This window comes from Cherax quadricarinatus, chromosome 35 (assembly GCF_038502225.1).
Source record: "Cherax quadricarinatus isolate ZL_2023a chromosome 35, ASM3850222v1, whole genome shotgun sequence".
NCBI classification, from domain to species: Eukaryota; Metazoa; Arthropoda; class Malacostraca; order Decapoda; family Parastacidae; genus Cherax; species Cherax quadricarinatus.
The window spans coordinates 9,526,075-9,551,174 of NC_091326.1; the positions used below are offsets into that span (position 1 = coordinate 9,526,075).

A 25,100-nucleotide genomic window follows, 5' to 3' on the forward strand; every position below is an offset into this window, starting at 1 on the left:
TTCCAGGACTCAAGTCCGACTATATGAAAATATATATATATATATATATATATATATATATATAAATATATATATATATATATATATATATATATATATATATATATATATATATATATATATATACTGTATATGTATATGTATATAGAGAGGAATGTATGAGAGTATAGTTTTACCAACGCTCTTATATGGGTGTGAAGCATGGGTGGCATGGGTGATGAATGTTGCAGTGAGGAGAAGGCTGGAGGCAGTGGAGATGTCATGTCTGAGAGCAATGTGTGGTGTGAATGTAATGCAGAGAATTCGTAGTTTGGAAGTTAGAAGGAGGTGCGGGATTACCAAAACTTTTGTCCAGAGGGCTGAGGAAGGGTTGTTGAGGTGATTCGGACATGTGGAGAGAATGGAGCAAAACAGAATAACTTCAAGAGTGTATCAGTCTGTAGTGGAAGGAAGGCGGGGTAGGGGTCGGCCTAGGAAAGGTTGGAGGGAGGGGGTAAAGGAGGTTTTGTGTGCAAGGGGCTTGGACTTCCAGCAGGCATGCGTGAGCGTGTTTGATAGGAGTGAATGGAGACAAATGGTTTTTAATACTTGATGTGCTGTTGGAGTGTGAGCAAAGTAACATTTATGAAGGGGTTCAGGGAAACCGGCAGGCCGGACTTGAGTTCTGGAGATGGGAAGTACAGTGCCTGCACTCTGAAGGAGGGGTGTTAATGTTGCAGTTTAAAAACTGTAGTGTAAAGCACCCTTCTGGCAAGACAGTGATGGAGTGAATGATGGTGAAAGTTTTTCTTTTTTGGGCCACCCTGCCTTTGTGGGAATCGGCCGGTGTGATAAAAAAAAAAAAAAAATGTATACGAGAAAAGCTCTGTTCCACAGCTCACAGTACTTGCTCCCCTCCTGTTCCTCATCGTCATATCTGACATAGACAGAGATGTAAGCCACAACAATGTTTTCCTTTGCTGATGATACTCAAATCTGCATGACACTGGCATCCATCGAAGACACTGCAAGTCTCCAAATGGACATCAACCAAATCTTTAAATGGGCCACTGAAAACAATATGAAATTCAATGAAGAGAAATTTCAATTACTCCGATACAGAAAACTCGAGAAAATTAAAACTGAATCGGAGTATAAAACAAATTCCTAACACACAACAGAGCGTAAAACTAATGTGAAGGATCTAGGAGTGATATTGTCAAAGGATCTCACTTTAAATGATCAGAACAATGTGTCTACCACAGCTGCTAGGATAATGACAGGATGGAAAATGAGAACCTTCAAAACAAGGAATGCCAAGCCCATGATGATTCTATGCAAATCGCTTGATCTCTCTAGGCTGGAATATTGCTGTACACTAACAGCCCCTTTCAAGGTAGGTGAAATTGCAAACCTGGAGAATGTACAGAGAACTTTCACAGAATGTATAAGCATGATAAAGCACCTAAATTACTGGGAACAGTTAAATCCCTTGACCTGTACTCCTTGGAACACAGGCAAGAAAGATCTTGTTTCAACAAACCAGCTGTATCCCACCGAGGCAGGGTGGTCCAAAAAGAAAAACGTTAGTTTCTCCTTCTAAATTTAGTAATATTTACAGGCAAAGGGGTTACTAACCCCTTGCTCCCAGCATTTTAGTCACCTCTTATGACACGCATGACTTACAGGGAAATAATTCTGTTCCACTTCCCCATATTATATACTTGGAAAATTCTAGTGGAACTAGTCCTAAATCTGCACAAGGAAATCACTTTCTACAAAAGCAAAAGAATTGTCAGGCAGTGCAACAACCCTCCAATGAAAAGCAGGGAGTGCCTTGAGTATGCTAAGAGAAAACACAGTTAGTGCCAAGGGCCCAACTGCCTCCCAGCATACATAAGGTGGATCACCAACAGACCCCTGGCTGTCTTCAGGAAGGAGTTGGACAAACACCTGAAGTCAGCACCTGACCAGCTGGACTGTGGGTTGTATGTAGGATTGCATGCAGCCAGAGGTAACAGCCTGATTGATCAGGCCCTGATCCACTGTGAAGCCTGGTCATGGACCAGGCTGTGGGGGCATGGACACTCAGAATACCCTCCAGGTATAAAAATGTTAGACTGAGAACAACTTTACAATAGGATGCAGAGCACAGGGTGTGCTACAGTGGACCTTAAACTATCTAAAGAATGAGGAACAATTATTCATCTACATACTTTATTTTTACTTTTTCTGAAGAATGACAGTTCATACACAGTACAAAATACTTTATTTTTACTTTTTCTGAAGAATGACAGTTCATACACAGTACAAAATTTCAGGCATACCAGAAAAAAGCATTATTGTGTTGTGCAAGCAAAGATGATTCACTAAAACATATCTTAAAAGCAAAACCAATGGTGCCAAACTATGGGCTAAGTTAGTTTTGGTGCATTATTATTACATTCATGGGGGAGTGCTAAACTATTATGGGTCATTCAGCACTTGAGGAGTGGGAAGCAATCAGATTTGATTCAAGGAATGGAAGGTCACGTTTGATTCCTTGAATGAAGAGCCCGTTATGTACAGTACAAACACAGTTTACAGCATAAAAGACAAACCAGAGATACAGATAATAACTTTTCTTCAGTGATAGTATTTTTTTTTTATCACGTCGGTTGTCTCCCACCGAGGCAGGGTGACCCAAAAAGAAAGAAAATCCCCAAAAATCAAAATACTTTCATCATTCAACACTTTCACCTCACTCATACATAATCACTGTCTTTGCAGAGGCGCTCAGGTACAACAGTTTAGAAGTCCCTCCAAACTGCCAAAGTCCCAAACCCCTCCTTTAAAGTGCAGGCATTGCACTTCCCATTTCCAGGACTCAAGTCCGGCTAACCGGATAGTATGCATCGAGATAAAAAAAGTTTAATAACAATGACAAACCCACTATCCCCATTTTTTTTTCAAATTTATTTGTAGAATATTTAAGGATTAAATTATTACTAATCTTTGTAGTAGCTCTTCTGGTTCAAATTTGGTACAGATAAGGAAATGACTTATCATTTTAGAGTGGCCTACTTCTCAAAGGATCCTTGATACTGACAAGGAGCTCTTAATCCAAAGAGTTGGACTTATCTTCCCTTTTCTTGGACATAACCTGATTGCCTCTCATCTCCAGGAGCTGTATGCCCCTATGGATTTAATGTATCCCAATAATAATAAACAATAAAAATTAGTTACTATAATCAAAACCTAGAGCTAAACCCACAAGGGGTCATACAGCACTACAGGTCAGGGTGTATTTGCTTGATTAGAGACTAGTGAGGGTGGAGAGTATAACAGAGGTAGAGTTAAATATGGCTGTGAGGAATTCTAAAGGAAGTACCATCACAGTTTGTGTAATAAATCTGTTGTTGTCAAAGAGTCAGAGGGAGTTTGCATCAAAGGTGGGACTAAAAAGAAAATCATCTTTCTTTCAACGCACTGGCCGTATCTCATCGAGGAAGGGTGGCCCAAAAAGAAAAACAAAATTTTCTCTTTTTAAATTTAGTACAGTAATGTAGTATACAGGAGAAGGGGCTACTAGCCCTTGCTCCCGGCATTTTAGTCGCTTCTTATGACACGCATGGCTTACGGAGGAAAAATTCTGTTCCACTTCCCAATGGAGATAAGCAGAAATAAACAAGAACAAGGACTAATAAGAAAATAGAAGAAAACCCAGAGTAGTGTGACCCAAGTGTAAGTACCTCTCTGGGTGGTTACTTCCATTCTTTGTCATTCTAGAAAACCAGATTAGCAATATCATAAAAAGAGCACAAAAAGACATACCCAAGTACATAAACTGCTTCTGCAGTCATGACCAACAGATAAAAGTTCTTGGTATCTATATATGCTTCTGAAAGCATATCCTGTACTGCAGTGTCATTCAAGACATATACTGTATATGGTGAAATACCACAAAATGTGTACTGTACTGTATTATAATATTTTAAAGACTTTGTGCTACAATAACCATTTAGATTGAGTTTGAAAGTACTATTTTTGGGCTAGAAAATCTTTGTATGCAATCTAAATGCCATATCTAGTAATAAGCATAGAAATAAAGTACAGTGGTACCTCGAATTTCGAACAGCTCCCAACTCGAACAATTATTTAAGTGTATTTTTGTAAGTACTTTGGTAAGTGTATTTTTGGGGGTCTGAAACAGGCTAATCTAACTTACATTATTCCTTATGGGAACAAATTCATTTAGTAATGGCACTTCTGGAACGAATTAAGGTCAAAATTCGAGGTACCACTGTAATTGAAAGCTTATCAAGTGGGCATAATTAAAGATCATAATTAAAGATCAAGAGTTACAACAGTCCAAGGACAACCTGAGAAAGGGGGTGTAGATCTGCCTATGCAGTGAGTAGATACTTTATATAGATGAAGCTGAGGAACCCTGAAAATAAATGTATTTATAAACAATGTGCAAGGACTGATAACTGCAGTTCCATCTTCAAATCACATATTTATGCACAGTTTCATGAAAAATTGAATTATAGAACTGAGCTTTTATCACAACAGATCCTCACTTCAATAGGTTAGGAAAGAAAATTAAGATCACCTCTACCCAAGTCAACATAAATTTCCACAACCCAAAGGAAAATCAGGTCACAAAGCATCTTGGGGACTTCTCTCGCCTCATTCATTTCCAAATGAAATGGCTTTGTGATGATGCATAAAAGTAGTTAAGTATTACTGTATTTACTTTTTGTTTATTATTTAGTATCTGTTTTTTTTTCTTTTTACCTCCAGCCATTTCACAAGGTTGGGCAAGCCAAAATAAGAAACATTCACTATCATTCATTCAAAGTAAAAGGACACAAGTGCAACTAATGTGACATTTTATTGTGGCAACGTTTCGCTCTCCAGCTTTGTCAAGCCGTAACGGCTTGACAAAGATCCTGGAGAGTAAAATGTTGCCACAATAAAATGTCACATTAGTTGCACTTGTGTCCTTTTACTTTGCATATTGTCGGCAATTCTACTAACTTTATTACAATCATTCATTCAATAACTGCCTTGCCAGAACTATGTACATACATCAAAAATCAAATGACCCTTCCAGCTGCAACATCACTTCTTCAGTCCAGGCTCTGCATTTTTCATCTTAAATCTGACTAATCATTTTCATGCCTTCCTTTATAAATATGATGCCTTGTTCACACTACAACACATCTTAATTAAAATCACTTGTACCTACTGATCTAACAAGTTCACATATGCCATTTATAGCAATAATAATGACTGGTCTGTCTTCTGCAACTGGTTTTTCCAAACATATTCTCACCTAAGGATGATTGAAAGGGGTTGCCTTGATGCTGGTGAAGGGCTCTTGATCCTAGAAATTGCAGCTACCCTCCCCTTTTTTGGATCAAATATGATTACCTACCATTTCCCAGGTGCTGTCTGACTCTACGGGTTAGTGCTTTGTCAACAGTACAATAATCTTACTGTGTTACACGAAGACGGTGTCCACAAAGTTCTTTTCCTATTTCAATTTTTTTTTTTCACAAAATTCTAACTGTATTCTTCACATAATAGCTGAACTAACAGTTCTGAGCACATTACTGGTTTCCATGCATGTATGCTAACCACTGTGCCATAACCAAATAAGAGATTTTAAACAATAAACGCATTCCATCAGAGTTGTGGATCATTACAATTCCAATTTACGTTTTATATTATGCCCCCTAGCACTCAAGCACTTCTAGCATGGTCCAACCTATCATAACCACTGATTCGTGATTTTTTTAAGTTCAGCGACAAACTTGCAGGACTTTTACCCATTTGTTGTGTAGCAGTTACAGTGGGGGTCTGGGAACCATTTATATCCATGTTTGATAAGCAAGATATGTGCAACAGTTAAGTATCTTTATTCCAAAATGTTTCACCTACACAGTAGGTTTCTTCAGTCTAGTACAGAGGAGTTAGCAGCAGTCAAGATGTGATGATGTAATCAGTCCATCACCCACTGTCTCCACCACTCTACTGCTAACTCTTCTGTACTCAACTGAAGAAGCCTACTGTATAAACAAAACATTTAAGAATACAAATACCCAACTGTTGCACATGTCTTACTTATCAACCTGTCAGTACTGTCTACCATTTTCATATTTGTATCCATGTTTGTAGCATACACTTTACATTTCAATCTTACTTTTATTATAAGGTACAGCATACAATAGCAGTGTACAATATGTATGTATGTACATATGTATGTATGTACATATGTAAGTACCTCACCAAGGCAGAGTGACCTAAAGAAAACAAATAAAATGTTCACCATCACTCACTACCTAGCTGTCTTTTCAGGTCAGTAACATCACAATCCAACAATGATGCACTGAACTGCCATGCCCCACCCACCTTCATAATACAGGCTTCTGTATCTAATAATTCACATAAATTACAGTATTCATATTCATTAAGATATCACAAGTACAAATAAAACACACATTTTCCTTAAAAATATAACATATACAATATAGACCTACATGTACCTAAGTAATACAGATAAGTCATAAGGCATTATTTATTTTCATACATGGAACAGCATCAACACCATTTGTCTGCCAATAAATGAAAGCCCAGCAAAACCTCTTGCCCTTTTGCACTTTCAAAAAATTCAAAGTAACTTTTGCTTATCACCAAATTATTATTACATATAGCAAATTTCTCAGTATCAAGTGAAGCATGTTAAAAAATGTGTCTGAAGCCATGACTGAGCAAAGTGAAATCTAGTGTAGTGAGAAATTTGTTCTTACAACACCATTGCCACTCTCGAGCTTAAAAAAAAGACCTTACTGGGCATTATATACTATAATTGCTACTGCAGATTAGTGTACTAGGCCAGTAATTAAGAAAACCTTGTTTACAGAATGTTTATAAAAAGAAATGTTCCATAAATCCAGTTACATTCTGGGTACAGGAACAAAATATTATAATAAACAATTTATGATACATGTATTTTTATATTTAATATAGTGTATTTAATAAAGATTTGTAAATATGAGTAGTGTGAATAAACTCTAAAATTCAAATAGGAACTGCTAACTTGACAAAGTACTTCCAAGAAAGAAAATACAGTATTCAAGTATACCCAAAATAAACATAGAAAAACATTAAAACAAATAGGTAATTACAAGTGCTTGTAATAATAAAAATGTGTCTTCTTTCAGCAAACCGGCTGTACCCCACTGAGGCAGGGCGGCCCAAAAAGAAAAACAAAAGTTTCTCTTTTTAACTTCAGTAATGTAAGCAGGAGAAGGGGTTACTAGCCCCTTGCTCCCATCAAAATGTATCATACCATTATAAACAATGAACATACAACATTTCTCAATACATCACTGTTTTCTGATAAGTTCTGGTAGAAGAACTTTAGACGGTGTTGACTTCCCACATTATACACCAATATTAAGTATATGTATATTACTCCAGATATTCCTGTGTATTCCAAAACCTTCTATATATACATCCTAAAATCAATGAAAAAAGAAGAGCAGATTTTCTATAAATGCAGCACAGCAATACCAAGGCAATTATACTATATTTAATGGGAATTAACCAACACCGTAGAGAATAGTTAGTTGTACTGACAATTAACTAGTTCAACTGAGCTTTAATTACATTATACAACTGTTAAATTTGTAATTTGCAGTAGTTTTTCTGAAAAGAGTTTCCCTATATTTGCTCAAAACACTTCAAATTTAGACTGTCAGTTGTTTCAAAAAGATTAACTGGAACAATCACAATGTAGTTAACATTATATACCATTCATGCAATATGACGGTGGCTTCTACTTTGGTGAGGAAAGACTCAGGGTCTCTTTTGAAATTACTAAATGCTCAACCCATATATGATGCATTTAAATTGGCATAAAAGCTATTTGATACAAATCTTGCCATGCAAAAAGCTGACCATTAGCAACTGTAACTTAAAATAATGCTTTTCATTTACATTAAGTCCACAGAGTATACAATAATTTGCAATGGTTAGCCACTCAGCTTCGATAATTAAATCATATACTGTATGACATAACTTTCACTGTCCAGCTTTTATAAATTCAGAATTTTGTTTTCCCCCCATGTATTGCTAATCACAAATAATTTGTTGACCTTTCATTTTCTTCAGTGTATTTTTTCTATTACATTCTTCTATGCATTTTTTTCTTGCTGGTCCTAAGAGGTCATTTGTGGTAGGCCAAATTCATCTACTGGCATGCCATCTTTCACAGTTTCTGCTCCTGGTTCTTTTTCTGGAGCATTCGGGATATTAATAGCATCGTCTAAGTATGATGAATCTTCATCCAGGAGAACCTCATCACCAAGTGCATCCAACTCTGCTGCCAGATCATCTTCATCAATATCAGGCATGCCATAGCTGCGACCTAGAGCATCCTGTACTTCATCTGCCTGTTCCAGCATATCTGCCATGTCATCCTGTTGGTAAAATTGAACAATTAATTTATTTTGAAAGAGATTCACAAGTTTGGTTTTGCAATGAGTTGGTCTATTAGATGTGGTAGGATTGGTTTAGATGGACGAGATGGTGTTGAGCTGCATAGCAAAGTTAGGTTTGGTTGTGGGTTAACTGTATTGTAGGGGTGGTATACAATATAAAATGATAATACAAAAAAATGCATGAATTATACCCAAAATATATACACGAAACCTAGGTAGTAGGTTGGTAGACAGCAACTGCCCAGGGAGGTACTACCGTCCTGCCAAGTGAGTGTAAAACGAAAGCCTGTAATTGTTTTACACGATGGTAGGATTGCCGGTGTCCTTTTTTCTGTCTCGTGAACATGCAAGATTTCAGGTACGTCTTGCTACTTCTACTTACACTTAGGTCACACTACACATACATGTACAAGCAGGGCCAGATTAAGAAGTCTCTGGGCCCTAGGCTATTCAGATTGGCGGGGCCCCTTTGAGTTACGCGTAAGCGAAGCGACCCCTTCCAGCTTAGGGGTGGGGGGGTGGGGGGTTGGTGTGAGCCTGTTTAAGGTCTAATTAAATACATTCTGGCTATTTAGATTAAATTTAATAGGGAAAGTACATCAAGACAACCAAAACCATTTACCAACAGCCATTATAACTATCTTGTTAAATCATGCATTTTAAAGAGAATAAACTCAAGACAGCATAGTATTACTAGATTAGGCTATTAAAGTAGTGACATCTATGGTTAGGTTTATTTTTTTTTTTTTTTTTTTTTTTTCAACAAGTCGGTCGTCTCCCACCGAGGCAGGGTGACCCAAAAAAAAAAAAAAAGAAAGAAAATCCCCAAAAAGAAAATACTTTCATCATCATTCAACACTTTCACCACACTCACACATTATCACTGCTTTTGCAGAGGTGCTCAGAATATAACAGTTTAGAAGCATATATGTATAGAGATACACAACATATCCCTCCAAACTGCCAATATCCCAAACCCCTCCTTTAAAGTGCAGGCATTGTACTTCCCATTTCCAGGACTCAAGTCCGACTATATGAAAATAACCGGTTTCCCTGAATCCCTTCACTAAATATTACCCTGCTCACACTCCAACAGATCGTCAGGTCCCAAGTACCATTCGTCTCCATTCACTCCTATCTAACACGCTCATGCACGCTTGCTGGAAGTCCAAGCCCCTCACCCACAAAACCTCCTTTACCCTCTCTTTCCAACCCTTTCGAGGACGACCCCTACCCCTCTTTCCTTCCCCTATAGATTTATATGCTTTCCATGTCATTCTACTTTGATCCATTCTCTCTAAATGACCAAACCACCTCAACAACCCCTCTTCTACCCTCTGACTAATGCTTTTATTAACTCCACACCTTCTCCTAATTTCCACACTCCGAATTTTCTGCATAATATTTACACCACACATTGCCCTTAGACAGGACATCTCCACTGCCTCCAACCGTCTCCTCGCTGCTGCATTTACCACCCAAGCTTCACATCCATATAAGAGTGTTGGTACTACTATACTTTCATACATTCCCTTCTTTGCCTCCATAGATAACGTTTTTTGACTCCACATATACCTCAACGCACCACTCACCTTTTTTCCCTCATCAATTCTATGATTAACCTCATCCTTCATAAATCCATCCGCCGACACGTCAACTCCCAAGTATCTGAAAACATTCACTTCTTCCATACTCCTCCTCCCCAATTTGATATCCAATTTTTCTTTATCTAAATCATTTGATACCCTCATCACCTTACTCTTTTCTATGTTCACTTTCAACTTTCTACCTTTACACACATTCTCAAACTCATCCACTAACCTTTGCAATTTTTCTTTAGAATCTCCCATAAGCACAGTATCATCAGCAAAAAGTAACTGTGTCAATTCCCATTTTGAATTTGATTCCCCATAATTTAATCCCACCCCTCTCCCGAACACCCTAGCATTTACTTCTTTTACAACCCCATCTATAAATATATTAAACAACCATGGTGACATTACACATCCCTGTCTAAGACCTACTTTTACCGGGAAGTATTCTCCCTCTCTTCTACACACCCTAACCTGAGCCTCACTATCCTCATAAAAGCTCTTTACAGCATTTAGTAACTTACCACCTATTCCATATACTTGCAACATCTGCCACATTGCTCCTCTATCCACTCTATCATATGCCTTTTCTAAATCCATAAATGCAATAAAAACTTCCCTACCTTTATCTAAATACTGTTCACATATATGCTTCAATGTAAACACTTGATCTACACATCCCCTACCCACTCTGAAACCTCCTTGCTCGTCCGCAATTCTACATTCTGTCTTACCTCTAATTCTTTCAATTATAACCCTACCGTATACTTTTCCTGGTATACTCAGTATACTGGTATATTTATTTTTATTTTATTTTATTTCATTATTTATTTTTGTTCTGATTAATTTTTAAAAATCCAAACACTTGAACTTTTTAGGTAGGGACCCCTCTGCACTTGCACCATGTGCGCAGTCTTGGATGAGCCCCTGAACCCCTTGGACCGTGGGGCCCCCAAATGCGCGGGGCCCTAGGCAAATGCCTAGTTTGCCTATGCGGTAATCCGGCCCCGTGTACAAGCATATATATACACACACCCCTCTGGGTTTTCTTCTATTTTCTTTCTAGTTCTTATTCTTGTTTATTTCCTCTTATCTCCATGGGGAAGTGGAACAGAATTCTTCCTCCGTAAGCCATGCGTGTTGTAAGAGGCGACTAAAAATGCCAGGAGCAAGGGGCTAGTAACCCCTTCTCCTGTATATATTACTAAATGTAAAAGGGTAAACTTTCGTTTTTTCCTTTTGGGCCACCCCGCCTCGGTGGGATACGGCCGGTGTGTTGAAAGAAAGAAAGAAAGAAAAGGAGAAACTTTCGTTTTTCCTTTTGGGCCACCCCGCCTCGGTGGGATACGGCTGGTGTGTTGAAAGAAAGAAGAATGATGTACATGAAAGCAATAAAAACACTGCAAGTAGACCAGCTGGCCAAGACTTTCCAGGTTAGCATTATCATGGGAGGAAAAAGTAACATCTAAACTGTCATATATGGGCACCTCTGCAAAGACAGTGATATTGTGTGAATGTTGAAGAAAGTGATGAATAATAGCAGAAGTGTTTCCTTCTTTTTTTTGGGTCACCCCTACCTTGGTTGGAGACAGCAAATGTGTTAAAAAAAAAAAAAATTAAAACAATCATCAAAACTACATTTTCTACACCTTCATCCTACTGTATCTTTCAATACAGTACTCTGATATCATTCTCTGTTTTACAACCTATGTCTGTATCTTTTCTAGTTTTTCTTATTGAACCATTTGTGCATTCTTGTTGAAGAAACACAGTTTCTTTTCTATGAAAACCAAACCAACAGAAACGGCTATTGTATTCAGTAAATACCTTAAATGCTCCTTGAAACATTTTCATTTTGAGGAAGACAAAAAATCGGGGAAAGATTCTAAATTAGGCACTCCTTTCAGGAATGAATTTCCAGAAGGAAAAAACATCAAACTTAAAAAGGATTCAGAGAATAACCATAATCCATTCAATCATACATCTGAAGGCAATTATAACATAGGAAAATAATCTATTTTTATCAAAATACAGTATATCTATCTTGGTTAGTGTTTACAAGCTTGTTCTCTAATATTTTCACTTTAGTATTCTCTAATGAAATTGATCAGCTACAAACAAATTTAATCAACATACAGTATAATGTTCTCCAATTTTTAATGACATTTTTCTTACATTTTTCACTACAAGCCAAAAATCTCTTCAACATATGCTATAACTATCACATATTCCAATACATAAACAAAGCTATAAAAAATAATGTTTCTTACCTGAATATCTTCAATTTCATCAATATCAATCTTCTTAAATTCTTTTTTCATTTCCTTTACTCCAAGTTTCATGGCATTGACAGTTGTTTTAGTATCCTTAAGAGTCTGTGTAGCGTAATTGGCTTGCTCCATATTGAAGCTCTGGTTTCGCAAATTTGATGCCTGCTGTTCATACATTTTCTTCTGTTTTAAGACACGTAATGCTTTTTGTTTCACTGCATTTTTAGCAGGACCCTCTCGCATCTGTTTTGAGTAAATATAAAAATGAGAAGAAACTGGATGTCCTGGCTTTAAGTGAAACAAAGCTGAAGGGGGTGGGAGAGTTTCAATGGAGAGGAATAAATGGGATTAGGTCAGGGGTTTCAAATAGAGTTAGAGCTAAAGAAGGAGTAGCAATAATGTTGAAGGATAAGCTATGGCAGGAAAAGAGGGACTACAAATGTATAAATTCAAGGATTATGTGGAGTAAAATAAAGATTGGAAGTGAAAAGTGGGTTATAGTAAGCGTGTATGCACCTGGAGAAGAGAGAAGTGTAGAGGAGAGAGAGAGATTCTGGGAAATGTTGAGTGAATGCGTGGGGAGTTTTGAATCAAGTGTGAGAGTAATGGTGGTTGGGGATTTCAATGCTAAAGTGGGTAAAAATGTTATGGAGGGAGTAGTAGGTAAATTTGGGGTGCCAGGGGTAAATGTAAATGGGGAACCTTTAATTGAGCTATATTTTTTTTTTTTTTTTTTATTATCACACTGGCCGATTCCCACCAAGGCAGGGTGGCCCGAAAAAGAAAAACTTTCACCATCATTCACTCCATCACTGTCTTGCCAGAAGGGTGCTTTACACTACAGTTTTTAAACTGCAACATTAACACCCCTCCTTCAGAGTGCAGGCACTGTACTTCCCATCTCCAGGACTCAAGTCCGGCCTGCCGGTTTCCCTGAATCCCTTCATAAATGTTACTTTGCTCACACTCCAACAGCACGTCAAGTATTAAAAACCATTTGTCTCCATTCACTCCTATCAAACACGCTCACGCATGCCTGCTGGAAGTCCAAGCCCCTCGCACACAAAACCTCCTTTACCCCCTCCCTCCAACCCTTCCTAGGCCGACCCCTACCCCGCCTTCCTTCCACTACAGACTGATACACTCTTGAAGTTATTCTGTTTCGCTCCATTCTCTCTACATGTCCGAACCACCTCAACAACCCTTCCTCAGCCCTCTGGACAACAGTTTTGGTAATCCCGCACCTCCTCCTAACTTCCAAACTACGAATTCTCTGCATTATATTCACACCACACATTGCCCTCAGACATGACATCTCCACTGCCTCCAGCCTTCTCCTCGCTGCAACATTCATCACCCATGCTTCACACCCATATAAGAGCGTTGGTAAAACTATACTCTCATACATTCCCCTCTTTGCCTCCAAGGACAAAGTTCTCTGTCTCCACAGACTCCTAAGTGCACCACTCACTCTTTTTCCCTCATCAATTCTATGATTCACCTCATCTTTCATAGACCCATCCGCTGACACGTCCACTCCCAAATATCTGAATACGTTCACCTCCTCCATACTCTCTCCCTCCAATCTGATATTCAATCTTTCATCACCTAATCTTTTTGTTATCCTCATAACCTTACTCTTTCCTGTATTCACCTTTAATTTTCTTCTTTTGCACACCCTACCAAATTCATCCACCAATCTCTGCAGCTTCTCTTCAGAATCTCCCAAGAGCACAGTGTCATCAGCAAAGAGCAGCTGTGACAACTCCCACCCTGTGTGTGATTCTTTATCTTTTAACTCCACGCCTCTTGCCAAGACCCTCGCATTTACTTCTCTTACAACCCCATCTATAAATATATTAAACAACCACGGTGACATCACACATCCTTGTCTAAGGCCTACTTTTACTGGGAAAAAATTTCCCTCTTTTCTACATACTCTAACTTGAGCCTCACTATCCTCGTAAAAACTCTTCACTGCTTTCAGTAACCTACCTCCTACACCATACACTTGCAACATCTGCCACATTGCCCCCCTATCCACCCTGTCATACGCCTTTTCCAAATCCATAAATGCCACAAAGACCTCTTTAGCCTTATCTAAATACTGTTCACTTATATGTTTCACTGTAAACACCTGGTCCACACACCCCCTACCTTTCCTAAAGCCTCCTTGTTCATCTGCTATCCTATTCTCCGTCTTACTCTTAATTCTTTCAATTATAACTCTACCATACACTTTACCAGGTACACTCAACAGACTTATCCCCCTATAATTTTTGCACTCTCTTTTATCCCCTTTGCCTTTATACAAAGGAACTATGCATGCTCTCTGCCAATCCCTAGGTACCTTACCCTCTTCCATACATTTATTAAATAATTGCACCAACCACTCCAAAACTATATCCCCACCTGCTTTTAACATTTCTATCTTTATCCCATCAATCCCGGCTGCCTTACCCCCTTTCATTTTACCTACTGCCTCACGAACTTCCCCCACACTCACAACTGGCTCTTCCTCACTCCTACAAGATGTTATTCCTCCTTGCCCTATACACGAAATCACAGCTTCCCTATCTTCATCAACATTTAACAATTCCTCAAAATATTCCCTCCATCTTCCCAATACCTCTAACTCTCCATTTAATAACTCTCCTCTCCTATTTTTAACTGACAAATCCATTTGTTCTCTAGGCTTCCTTAACTTGTTAATCTCACTCCAAAACTTTTTCTTATTTTCAACAAAATTTGTTGATAACAGCTCACCCACTCTCTCATTTGCTCTCTTTTTACATTGCTTCACCACTCTCTTAACCTCTCTCTTTTTCTCCATATACTCTTCCCTCCTTGCATCACTTCTACTTTGTAAAAACTTCTCATATGCTAACTTTTTCTCCCTTACTACTCTCTTTACATCATCATTCCACCAATCGCTCCTCTTCCCTCCTGCACCCACTTTCCTGTAACCACAAACTTCTGCTGAACACTCTAACACTACATTTTTAAACCTACCCCATTCCTCTTCGACCCCATTGCCTATGCTCTCATTAGCCCATCTATCCTCCAATAGCTGTTTATATCTTACCCTAACTGCCTCCTCTTTTAGTTTATAAACCTTCACCTCTCTCTTCCCTGATGCTTCTATTCTCCTTGTATCCCATCTACCTTTTACTCTCAGTGTAGCTACAACTAGAAAGTGATCTGATATATCTGTGGCCCCTCGATAAACATGTACATCCTGAAGTCTACTCAACAGTCTTTTATCTACTAATACATAATCCAACAAACTACTGTCATTTCGCCCTACATCATATCGTGTATACTTATTTATCCTCTTTTTCTTAAAATATGTATTACCTATAACTAAACCCCTTTCTATACAAAGTTCAATCAAAGGGCTCCCATTATCATTTACACCTGGCACCCCAAACTTATCTACCACACCCTCTCTAAAAGTTTCTCCTACTTTAGCATTCAGGTCCCCTACCACAATTATGTGTAGAAAGAAATTTGGTAATAAGTAATACATATTTTATGAAAAAGAGGATAAATAAATATACAAGGTATGATGTAGCATGTAATGAAAGTAGTTTGTTAGATTATGTATTGGTGGATAAAAGGTTGATGGGTAGGCTCCAGGATGTACATGTTTATAGAGGGGCAACTGATATATCGGATCATTATTTAGTTGTAGCTACAGTTAGAGTAAGAGGTAGATGGGAAAAGAGGAAGGTGGCAACAACAAGTAAGAGGGAGGTGAAAGTGTATAAACTAAGGGAGGAGGAAGTTCGGGCGAGATATAAGCGACTATTGGCAGAAAGGTGGGCTAGTGCAAAGATGAGTAGTGGGGGGGTTGAAGAGGGTTGGAATAGTTTTAAAAATGCAGTATTAGAATGTGGGGCAGAAGTTTGTGGTTATAGGAGGGTGGGGGCAGGAGGAAAGAGGAGTGATTGGTGGAATGATGAAGTAAAGGGTGTGATAAAAGAGAAAAAGGTAGCTTACGAGAGGTTTTTACGAAGCAGAAGTGTTATAAGAAGAGCAGAGTATATGGAGAGTAAAAGAAAGGTGAAGAGAGTGGTGAGAGAGTGCAAAAGGAGAGCAGATGAAAGAGTGGGAGAGGCACTGTCAAGAAATTTTAATGAAAATAAGAAAAAATTTTGGAGTGAGTTAAACAACTTAAGAAAGCCTAGGGAAAGTATGGATTTGTCAGTTAAAAACAGAGTAGGGGAGTTAGTAGATGGGGAGAGGGAGGTATTAGGTAGATGGCAAGAATATTTTGAGGAACTTTTAAATGTTAAGGAAGAAAGGGAGGCGGTAATTTCATGCACTGGCCAGGGAGGTATACCATCTTTTAGGAGTGAAGAAGAGCAGAATGTAAGTGTGGTGGAGGTACGTGAGGCATTACGTAGAATGAAAGGGGGTAAAGCAGCTGGAACTGATGGGATCATGACAGAAATGTTAAAAGCAGGGGGGGATATAGTGTTGGAGTGGTTGGTACTTTTGTTTAATAAATGTATGAAACAGGGGAAGGTACCTAGGGATTGGCGGAGAGCATGTATAGTCCCTTTATATAAAGGGAAAGGGGACAAAAGAGATTGTAAAAATTATAGAGGAATAAGTTTACTGAGTATACCAGGAAAAGTATACGGTAGGGTTATAATTGAAAGAATTAGAGGTAAGACAGAATGTAGAATTGCGGACGAGCAAGGAGGCTTCAGAGTGGGTAGGGGATGTGTAGATCAAGTGTTTACATTGAAGCATATATGTGAACAGTATTTAGATAAAGGTAGGGAAGTTTTTATTGCATTTATGGATTTAGAAAAGGCATATGATAGAGTGGATAGAGGAGCAATGTGGCAGATGTTGCAAGTATATGGAATAGGTGGTAAGTTACTAAATGCTGTAAAGAGCTTTTATGAGGATAGTGAGGCTCAGGTTAGGGTGTGTAGAAGAGAGGGAGAATACTTCCCGGTAAAAGTAGGTCTTAGACAGGGATGTGTAATGTCACCATGGTTGTTTAATATATTTATAGATGGGGTTGTAAAAGAAGTAAATGCTAGGGTGTTCGGGAGAGGGGTGGGATTAAATTATGGGGAATCAAATTCAAAATGGGAATTGACACAGTTACTTTTTGCTGATGATACTGTGCTTATGGGAGATTCTAAAGAAAAATTGCAAAGGTTAGTGGATGAGTTTGAGAATGTGTGTAAAGGTAGAAAGTTGAAAGTGAACATAGAAAAGAGTAAGGTGATGAGGGTATCAAATGATTTAGATAAAGAAAAATTGGATATCAAATTGGGGAGGAGGAGTATGGAAGAAGTGAATGTTTTCAGATACTTGGGAGTTGACGTGTCGGCGGATGGATTTATGAAGGATGAGGTTAATCATAGAATTGATGAGGGAAAAAAGGTGAGTGGTGCGTTGAGGTATATGTGGAGTCAAAAAACGTTATCTATGGAGGCAAAGAAGGGAATGTATGAAAGTATGGTAGTACTAACACTCTTATATGGATGTGAAGCTTGGGTGGTAAATGCAGCAGCGAGGAGACGGTTGGAGGTAGTGGAGATGTCCTGTCTAAGGGCAATGTGTGGTGTAAATATTATGCAGAAAATTCGGAGTGTGGAAATTAGGAGAAGGTGTGGAGTTAATAAAAGCATTAGTCAGAGGGCAGAAGAGGGGTTGTTGAGGTGGTTTGGTCATTTAGAGAGAATGGATCAAAGTAGAATGACATGGAAAGCATATAAATCTATAGGGGAAGGAAGGCGGGGTAGGGGTCGTCCTCGAAAGGATTGGAAAGAGGGGGTAAAGGAGGTTTTGTGGGTAGGGGCTTGGACTTCCAGCAAGCGTGCATGAGCGTGTTAGATATGAGTGAATGGAGACGAATGATACTTGGGACCTGACGATCTGTTGGAGTGTGAGCAGGGTAATATTTAGTGAAGGGATTCAGGGAAACCGGTTATTTTCATATAGTTGGACTTGAGTCCTGGAAATGGGAAGTACAATGCCTGCACTTTAAAGGAAGGGTTTGGGATATTGGCAGTTTGGAGGGATATGTTGTGTATCTCTATACGTATATGCTTCTAAACTGTTGTATTCTGAGCACCTCTGCAAAAGCAGTGATAATGTGTGTGTGTGGTGAAAGTGTTGAATGATGATGAAAGTATTTTCTTTTTGGGGATTTTCTTTCTTTTTTTGGGGTCACCCTGCCTCGGTGGGAGACGACCGACTTGTTGAAAAAAAAAAAAAAAAAAAAAAATAAATAAATAAAAAACATTCAATATTTGAAAAATGACATATTGCACCTCTATTCTTTCTTCTTATCCTTCTAGTGTATAAACTTGGAAATCCCTGATACCCTGTATTTTAGCTAAATTAAATTATAACGAACTTTAAAGCCTTTTGTTGTTATAAGCAGTAGCAGAGAGAGAGAGCTTCACTTCTGAATGACATGCGCTTATGTAAGTTTTCAACTTACTGTGCTACAGTGAAATGACTACCGAAAACTGTACACATCCACATGTTGAGGATACTGGTGAACAAGCAGGATATAACTAAATTGTCAAAGAGGTACAATATTAAGCCCACTTAGTAACAGACCTAGAGATGCAGACCTTGTGGTTCAGTGAAATGCAGGACAAATACTAATAAAAATTACTTACAAGATAGAATTATTAAATCATGCAGTGCATGATAGAGTTCAATACTGGAAAAAACAAATGTGTACGAGTTGAGCACAGACAAAATTAACAAGTGTTACTCTGCAAGTGCATTAACTGTTTTTATTAACCCAAATGGTAATATTTTGTATGAATAGTTTAGCAATTGCTGCATGGAAGATATGCCTTTCTCACAAAGAACTGAATATCACACCCCTGAAATACTGTATACCAATTAATGAGTGGATGAGTTAAAAGAAGTTGTGGTACTTTTCTGGTTAAAACTTGTATCTTTAAGATACTTATATTCCAGTCACTGTAGACTCAATATTTATTCCAATTCCATCCTCTTCATGGGAGGGGTGTTTTAATCCTGGTGAAAAGCTCTTTCTCTGGAGCTGCCCTCCCTTTCCTTGGATCATTCCTGACTACTTCTCATTCACAGGCACTTTATGACTCCTCTGAGTTTAGTGCTTCCATCAATACATTATAGATAATTTAGTTCCATCTATTCCATCCCAAATGGCATTTAAATCATGCATCTTTTTTTTTTTTTAAGAACACTGGCCATCTTCCACCAAGGGAGGATAACCCAAAAAAGAGAAGAAACATTCACCATCATTCATTCAACCCCTGTCCTGCCAGAAATGTTCAGACCTCATAATTCAAAATGCACATAATGTATTGCATATACAAAGAATGTATATAAAGTATATGAAAGAGAACTATGATTAAAGTGAAAATGCTGTACTGCTTCTTTATGTTTTGTATATTCAGACTTTTTTTCTTTTTAGGCTTCTTGTCTCTGGATAAGTCATAAACCTACAAAATTCACAATGCTCTTGCAATGGGTTATAATTTACAGACTTACAGGTAATAGATATCCCATGGAAAATAAAATACATACAAGAATTCGACAAAATCTTAAAATTACAGATTATATTAATGTAAAACGAAAACAATCTTGAGGTGCTAACACAACCAGAATAATGCAGCACATCATACTGACTCAAGGCATGTGCAAAACAGTCACATTTCCTGTTATTTAAACCCCTTAACTGTCCAAACGTAGATCTATGTTCTTACCGCTAATGCTCCAAACGTAGATCTACATTTTACTTTTCCCGTCTCCAAATTTGGCACGATTGGCCTGAGATGCCTGGTCAGCATAGAATGGGTATTAACACTCGGTATGTGCAGTATTAAAAAAATCTGGGACCACTTACTACCTTGTGGGAGCACCATTTCAATTGAGTGCCAGGTACAGCAAATAGCGTGGCAAACACCAGGGATTCACTAATGTCATGTCGTCAAGACAAAGATCACGACAGCCAGGAAGATGACAGGGTGGGTATTGAGAACTTTCAAAACAAGGGAAATAATGCCGATGGTGACACTCTTCAAATCGCTAGTGCTCCCTCACTTGGAATATTGCTCAGTGCTGACGGCCCCGTTCAAGGCAGGAGAAATATCGGAGCTGGAACAAATACAGAGATCGTTTATGGCTCACATTGAGCCAGTAAAGCACCGAAACTACTGGGAACACCTGCAAGTCTTGAACATGTACTCATTGGAGCAGAGGAGAGAGAGGTACATGATAATATATACCTGGAAGGTACTAGAGGGCTTGGTCCCAAATCTGCACACTGCCATAACAACATACTGGAGTGAGATATGGGAGGAAGTGTAAAATAAACCCAGTGAGGAGCAGGGGTGCAGTGGGGACAATAAGGGAACACTGTATTAACATCCAGGGTCCCAGACTTTTCAACATCTTACCAGAAGATATCAGAAACACTGCTGGAACAAGTGTAGAAGCCTTCAAGAGGAAACTGGACAAGTATCTTCACCAGTTGTCAGATCAACCAGGCTGTGATGGATATGTGGGGCAGCAGGCCTCCAGCAGCAACAGCCTGGTTGACCAGGCAAGCAACAGCCTGGTTGACCAGGCAAGCACCAGACGAGCCTGGCCCATGGCCGGGCTCAAAGAGTAGATAAACTCTCAAAACTCTTCAAAAGTATACCAAAGGTAAGGTATACATTAACACTTTCCTTTTAAGAGGAGTGATGGATGTGACCACAAGTGGTTGAAGAAATATGAAAAACCTTGATAATAACCCATGTGTAACATTTGTGCAACATCCTTTCATTTTTAATACCAATGCTGTCTCTCTGTCTGTATCTGTTGGTCTACATCTCCGTTGGTCTATATCTCCATTGGTCTATATCTCCATTGGTCTATATCTCTGTCAGTCTATATCTCTGTCAGTCTATATATCTGTCTCTCTCACATGTACACATAAGTACAGTGGTACCTCAAATTTCGGGCTTAATTTGTCCCAGAAGGCTGTTCGGGTGCCATTACCGAACAAATTTGTTCCCCTAAGGAATAATGTAAATTAGATTAGTCCGTTTCAGACCCCCAAATATACACTTACAAAAATACACTTACATAACCGTTCGAGTTGGGAACTGTTCGAAATTCAAGGTACCAATGTACAGTTATTATACATAGTGTAAATTGCCTAGGATAACCCAAAAATTCCAGGCAAAGTGCTGTACAGTGCTTGTAATATGCATTTTCACTTCATCAGGAATCAGAGTACTGCATCGTGTGTAATGCCTGTTGGTTTACGAGCCACTCTCTAAGACTAAGACAAGCAGACGGTAAGATACACACACAGGCAGGCAGACAGACAGATAAGCAGGGCTAGACAGATACAGACATAGACAGACAGACATAAATGTTTGTGTGTAACAGTCATCATCAAGTGTCACTCCACTGCTTACCCTGTCAGCAGTTTAGTGACACTCGTCCCAAACACCATGCTTCAAGAAGTTTCACATATACTCCAGCATGTTTAAAACATTGCTGAGACCTATAAATACTTTGTATATATTTCTAGACAATAGTAAATGACCAGGGCAGATGAAAATGTTCACCTGTCGGTGTGATTGTGACTGTTTGAGTATGTACTATTTCAGTACCTAATATTAATGTCAGAACAAATATTGGCTATGAAATCACAAGAACTATTATAAATTGTAATTATAAGAACATAAAAATTATTTTTTTTTTTTTTCAACAAGTAGGCCGTCTCCCACCGAGGCAGGGGACCCAAAAAGAAAGAAAATCCCCAAAAAGAAAATACTTTCATCACTCAACACTTTCACCTCACTCACACATAATCACCGTTTTTGCAGAGGTGCTCAGAACACAACAGTTTAGAAGCATATATGTATAAAGATACACAACATATCCCTCCAAACTGCTAATATCCCGAACCCCTCCTTTAGAGTGCAGGCAAGCGGCAGGACTTGATGTTGCCATCAAGTGAGCATCCAGTGCCAACTTTGCAGTCTCATATCTCAGTAAGTACTGGTTCTAAATTTTTTTTTTTTAACATTATGTAAAAAAATGTCCTCTTTATTAAATTTTTTTTTTTTTTTTTTTTTTTAATATTTGGAGAGCTGGGTGAGAGAACACAGATCTACATTTGGTCAAAACTAAATACGTATATATAACCTCCCATCCCCATTTTTTAAAGGCAGAAAATTAAAATTAGTTTCCCAAATTAACAACTGGAAGTAATGTTTTCCAAATATTATATAGTACAGCATGCACATTCATTAAGGAATTTAAAAAAATATACAGTTCAGACAGATCTTTGCATTGCTGCCTAGGGCAGAAAAATTATTAATGTTAAACACTGCACTATTACCTTTTTCATCTGGTCTTTGTACTTCACGAGTTCAGCATCCAATCTAGAAATTTTCTTTTCAATAGAGTCTGCCCTACTGTCGACATTTCCAATGCAATCCTGAAGATTTGGAGGGGGTTCCTTGGGTTTACCACGACCAAAAAGACGATTCATGACTGCTCACTAAGACCTGCAAGTAGGAAATTCATGAACCTACAATAATTTTTTCAAGTAATTTATACAACAATAATATGTAGTTTGTTTCTTAAATAGAAGACATTGGTTTACAAACACAAATATTTATTAAAAGTGTTTAATTTTTAATAAAATTCTAATATGTACAAGTTTTAAAATTTATACTCTAAACACAAATTATTTTCTTGAAAAAGTTTTTGAGATTAGGGATGAGATGATACTAAATTTTTGCCCCATGGCCTGGTGGCTAAAGTTCTTGCTTCACACGGTGAGGGTCCAGGTTCGATTCCCGGCGAGGGTAACATTGGGCATGTTTCTTTACACCAGTTGTCTATGTTCCCTATCAGTAAAATGTAAGCAAGTTTATTCAGGTATACAGTTACATAGATTATCATACACAGCAGCATATGTGTAGAGAACCTAGGATAACCCAAAAAAGTCAGAGTGACTTATTTCCATTGAGGTCCTATATAAATGGGCACCTGGATGTTAGTCGACTAGTGTGGGTTGCATCCTGGGACAAAATTGACCTAATTTGCCTGAAATGCTCTGCATAACAAGCGGCTTTCTATGTAGTACTGTAGTATGTCACTGATGTCAGCTAGACCTGTATACCTTGTACATGTACTTGTAGAAATAAAGATATTATATTACCATTATTATTATTATCAGAATAAGCCAGCACCAAGCAACACTGACATTTTGGCACATACTCATTGAGATATACTGGGATAGCAACATATCTTCTCATTTATCTACCAAAATGAAAAACTTATACCCCTTGTACCTATTAAATGAGAAAATATTTATGAGAGCTACCAGAAGGAAAGCATAAACCCATAAAAGCTATCAAAATGAGATAATATATATTGACAGCTATCAAATCAGAAAATATATACGGACAGCTACCAAAATGAGAACTGCCAATGACAGCTATCAAAATGAGAGGATATCAAGTGGCAGTCATCATTTCCTGACAGCTACCAACATTAAGAGTAACTTAACATAGTTCAGAATTACTGTATTCTAATATAAACATACCCTTTTCCTCCTCTTATTGTGTTTACAGTTTATATTTATACAGTTTTCTAAATCTGCAAACTGCAAATTAGTCACAGAACATTATAGTACAAGGAAAAAAAAAACGCAATATTATAAATTTAACAAATTAACCTAATATAAGCATAACTTGACACTGGTGCCCTTAGTCTATACTATTAATGCTGATTTATTATAATTTTAACAAAATCTCTCATACAAAGCTGTATATATGTCACAGGCAAAAAAAAAAAATTAGTTAATAAGGAGGCCCCCCAACGCACAACCCCCATAACTATATTTTACTTTCTGCACACCATCCTCGGTACGTTAATTAAACCCTTTCTTCACACACTCTTAAAGTAACAATATATTTCTGAAACATTTCCCATTGTGAACTATATTTTAACTATTCACATACGACTTGACATCACGCCAGTCGAATACCTTCGTAAAATCAGAAAAAAAATATATAAAACAACCACTTTACGTTATATAATCACGTAGGCCTCTTGCTACATAAACGAATAATTAAAAAATGGTACTTAATGGTCAAAAAGAACTCGCAGGTAATTTATGTGGCACTAAAAAGGTGAGTCAAATCCGTGTGACGATGAAGAAAGATCTAGTCGCTTACACATCAACACTGACAACAACATTGATAAAAAACATTTATTCACTCCACAATGACATTTGTAAAAATCACATTTATTTGTTTTTAAATTTTGATATCAGAATCAAACTGTTAATATATTGACTATTTCTAGTTTTAGTTTCTAAAGTTTAAGGTCATTCAACTTGTGTCATCGTTTAAGGACTATTAACTTTACATGAATCGTGGTTTAAATCCTATTGACTTCACCTGAGTCCTAGTTTCAAGGACTATTGACTTCACCTGATTAATATTTTCAAGGACTATTGACTTCACCTGATTCATAGTTTCAAGGACTATTAACTTCACCTGAGTCCTAGTTTCAAGGACTATTGACTTCACCTGATTAATATTTTCAAGGACTATTGACTTCACCTGATTCATAGTTTCAAGGACTATTAACTTCACCTGAGTCCTAGTTTCAAGGGCTATTGACTTCACCTGATTAATATTTTCAAGGACTATTGACTTCACCTGATTCATAGTTTCAAGGACTATTAACTTCACCTGAGTCCTAGTTTCAAG

The 25,100-nt window shown here is 37.9% G+C and overlaps 1 protein-coding gene across 4 annotated transcripts; it reads right to left on the reverse strand.

Annotated features, from left to right (window-relative positions):
* Positions 1-6,157: 6,157 nt before the first annotated feature.
* On the reverse strand, positions 6,158-24,587 carry Vps60 (vacuolar protein sorting 60). 4 transcript variants are annotated; one of them, XM_053785608.1, is made up of 4 exons: positions 24,473-24,587; positions 22,712-22,880; positions 12,334-12,576; positions 6,158-8,450 (listed from the first exon to the last, which is right to left on the reverse strand). In XM_053785608.1, the coding sequence occupies exons 2-4, from the start codon at positions 22,862-22,864 to the stop codon at positions 8,190-8,192; spliced, it is 657 nt and encodes a 218-aa protein (XP_053641583.1). In that variant the 5' UTR covers positions 22,865-22,880; positions 24,473-24,587; the 3' UTR covers positions 6,158-8,189. The 4 variants fall into 4 exon arrangements, with proteins under 4 accessions (XP_053641583.1, XP_053641586.1, XP_053641584.1 ...); XM_053785611.2 differs by having other exon boundaries at positions 24,491-24,583; XM_053785609.2 differs by having other exon boundaries at positions 24,469-24,568.
* Positions 24,588-25,100: the final 513 nt, after the last annotated feature.

Excerpts from the sequence above, each read along its gene's own strand:
- Vps60 (XM_053785608.1), bottom strand. The coding sequence starts at position 22,864 with ATGAATCGTCTTTTTGGTCGTGGTAAACCCAAGGAACCCCCTCCAAAT. Across the intron at positions 12,577-22,711 it reads ACAAAGACCAGATGAAAAAG|ATGCGAGAGGGTCCTGCTAA; the intron begins GTAATAGTGCAG and ends TACTCAAAACAG. Across the intron at positions 8,451-12,333 it reads ATGAAATTGAAGATATTCAG|GATGACATGGCAGATATGCT; the intron begins GTAAGAAACATT and ends TTTTACCAACAG.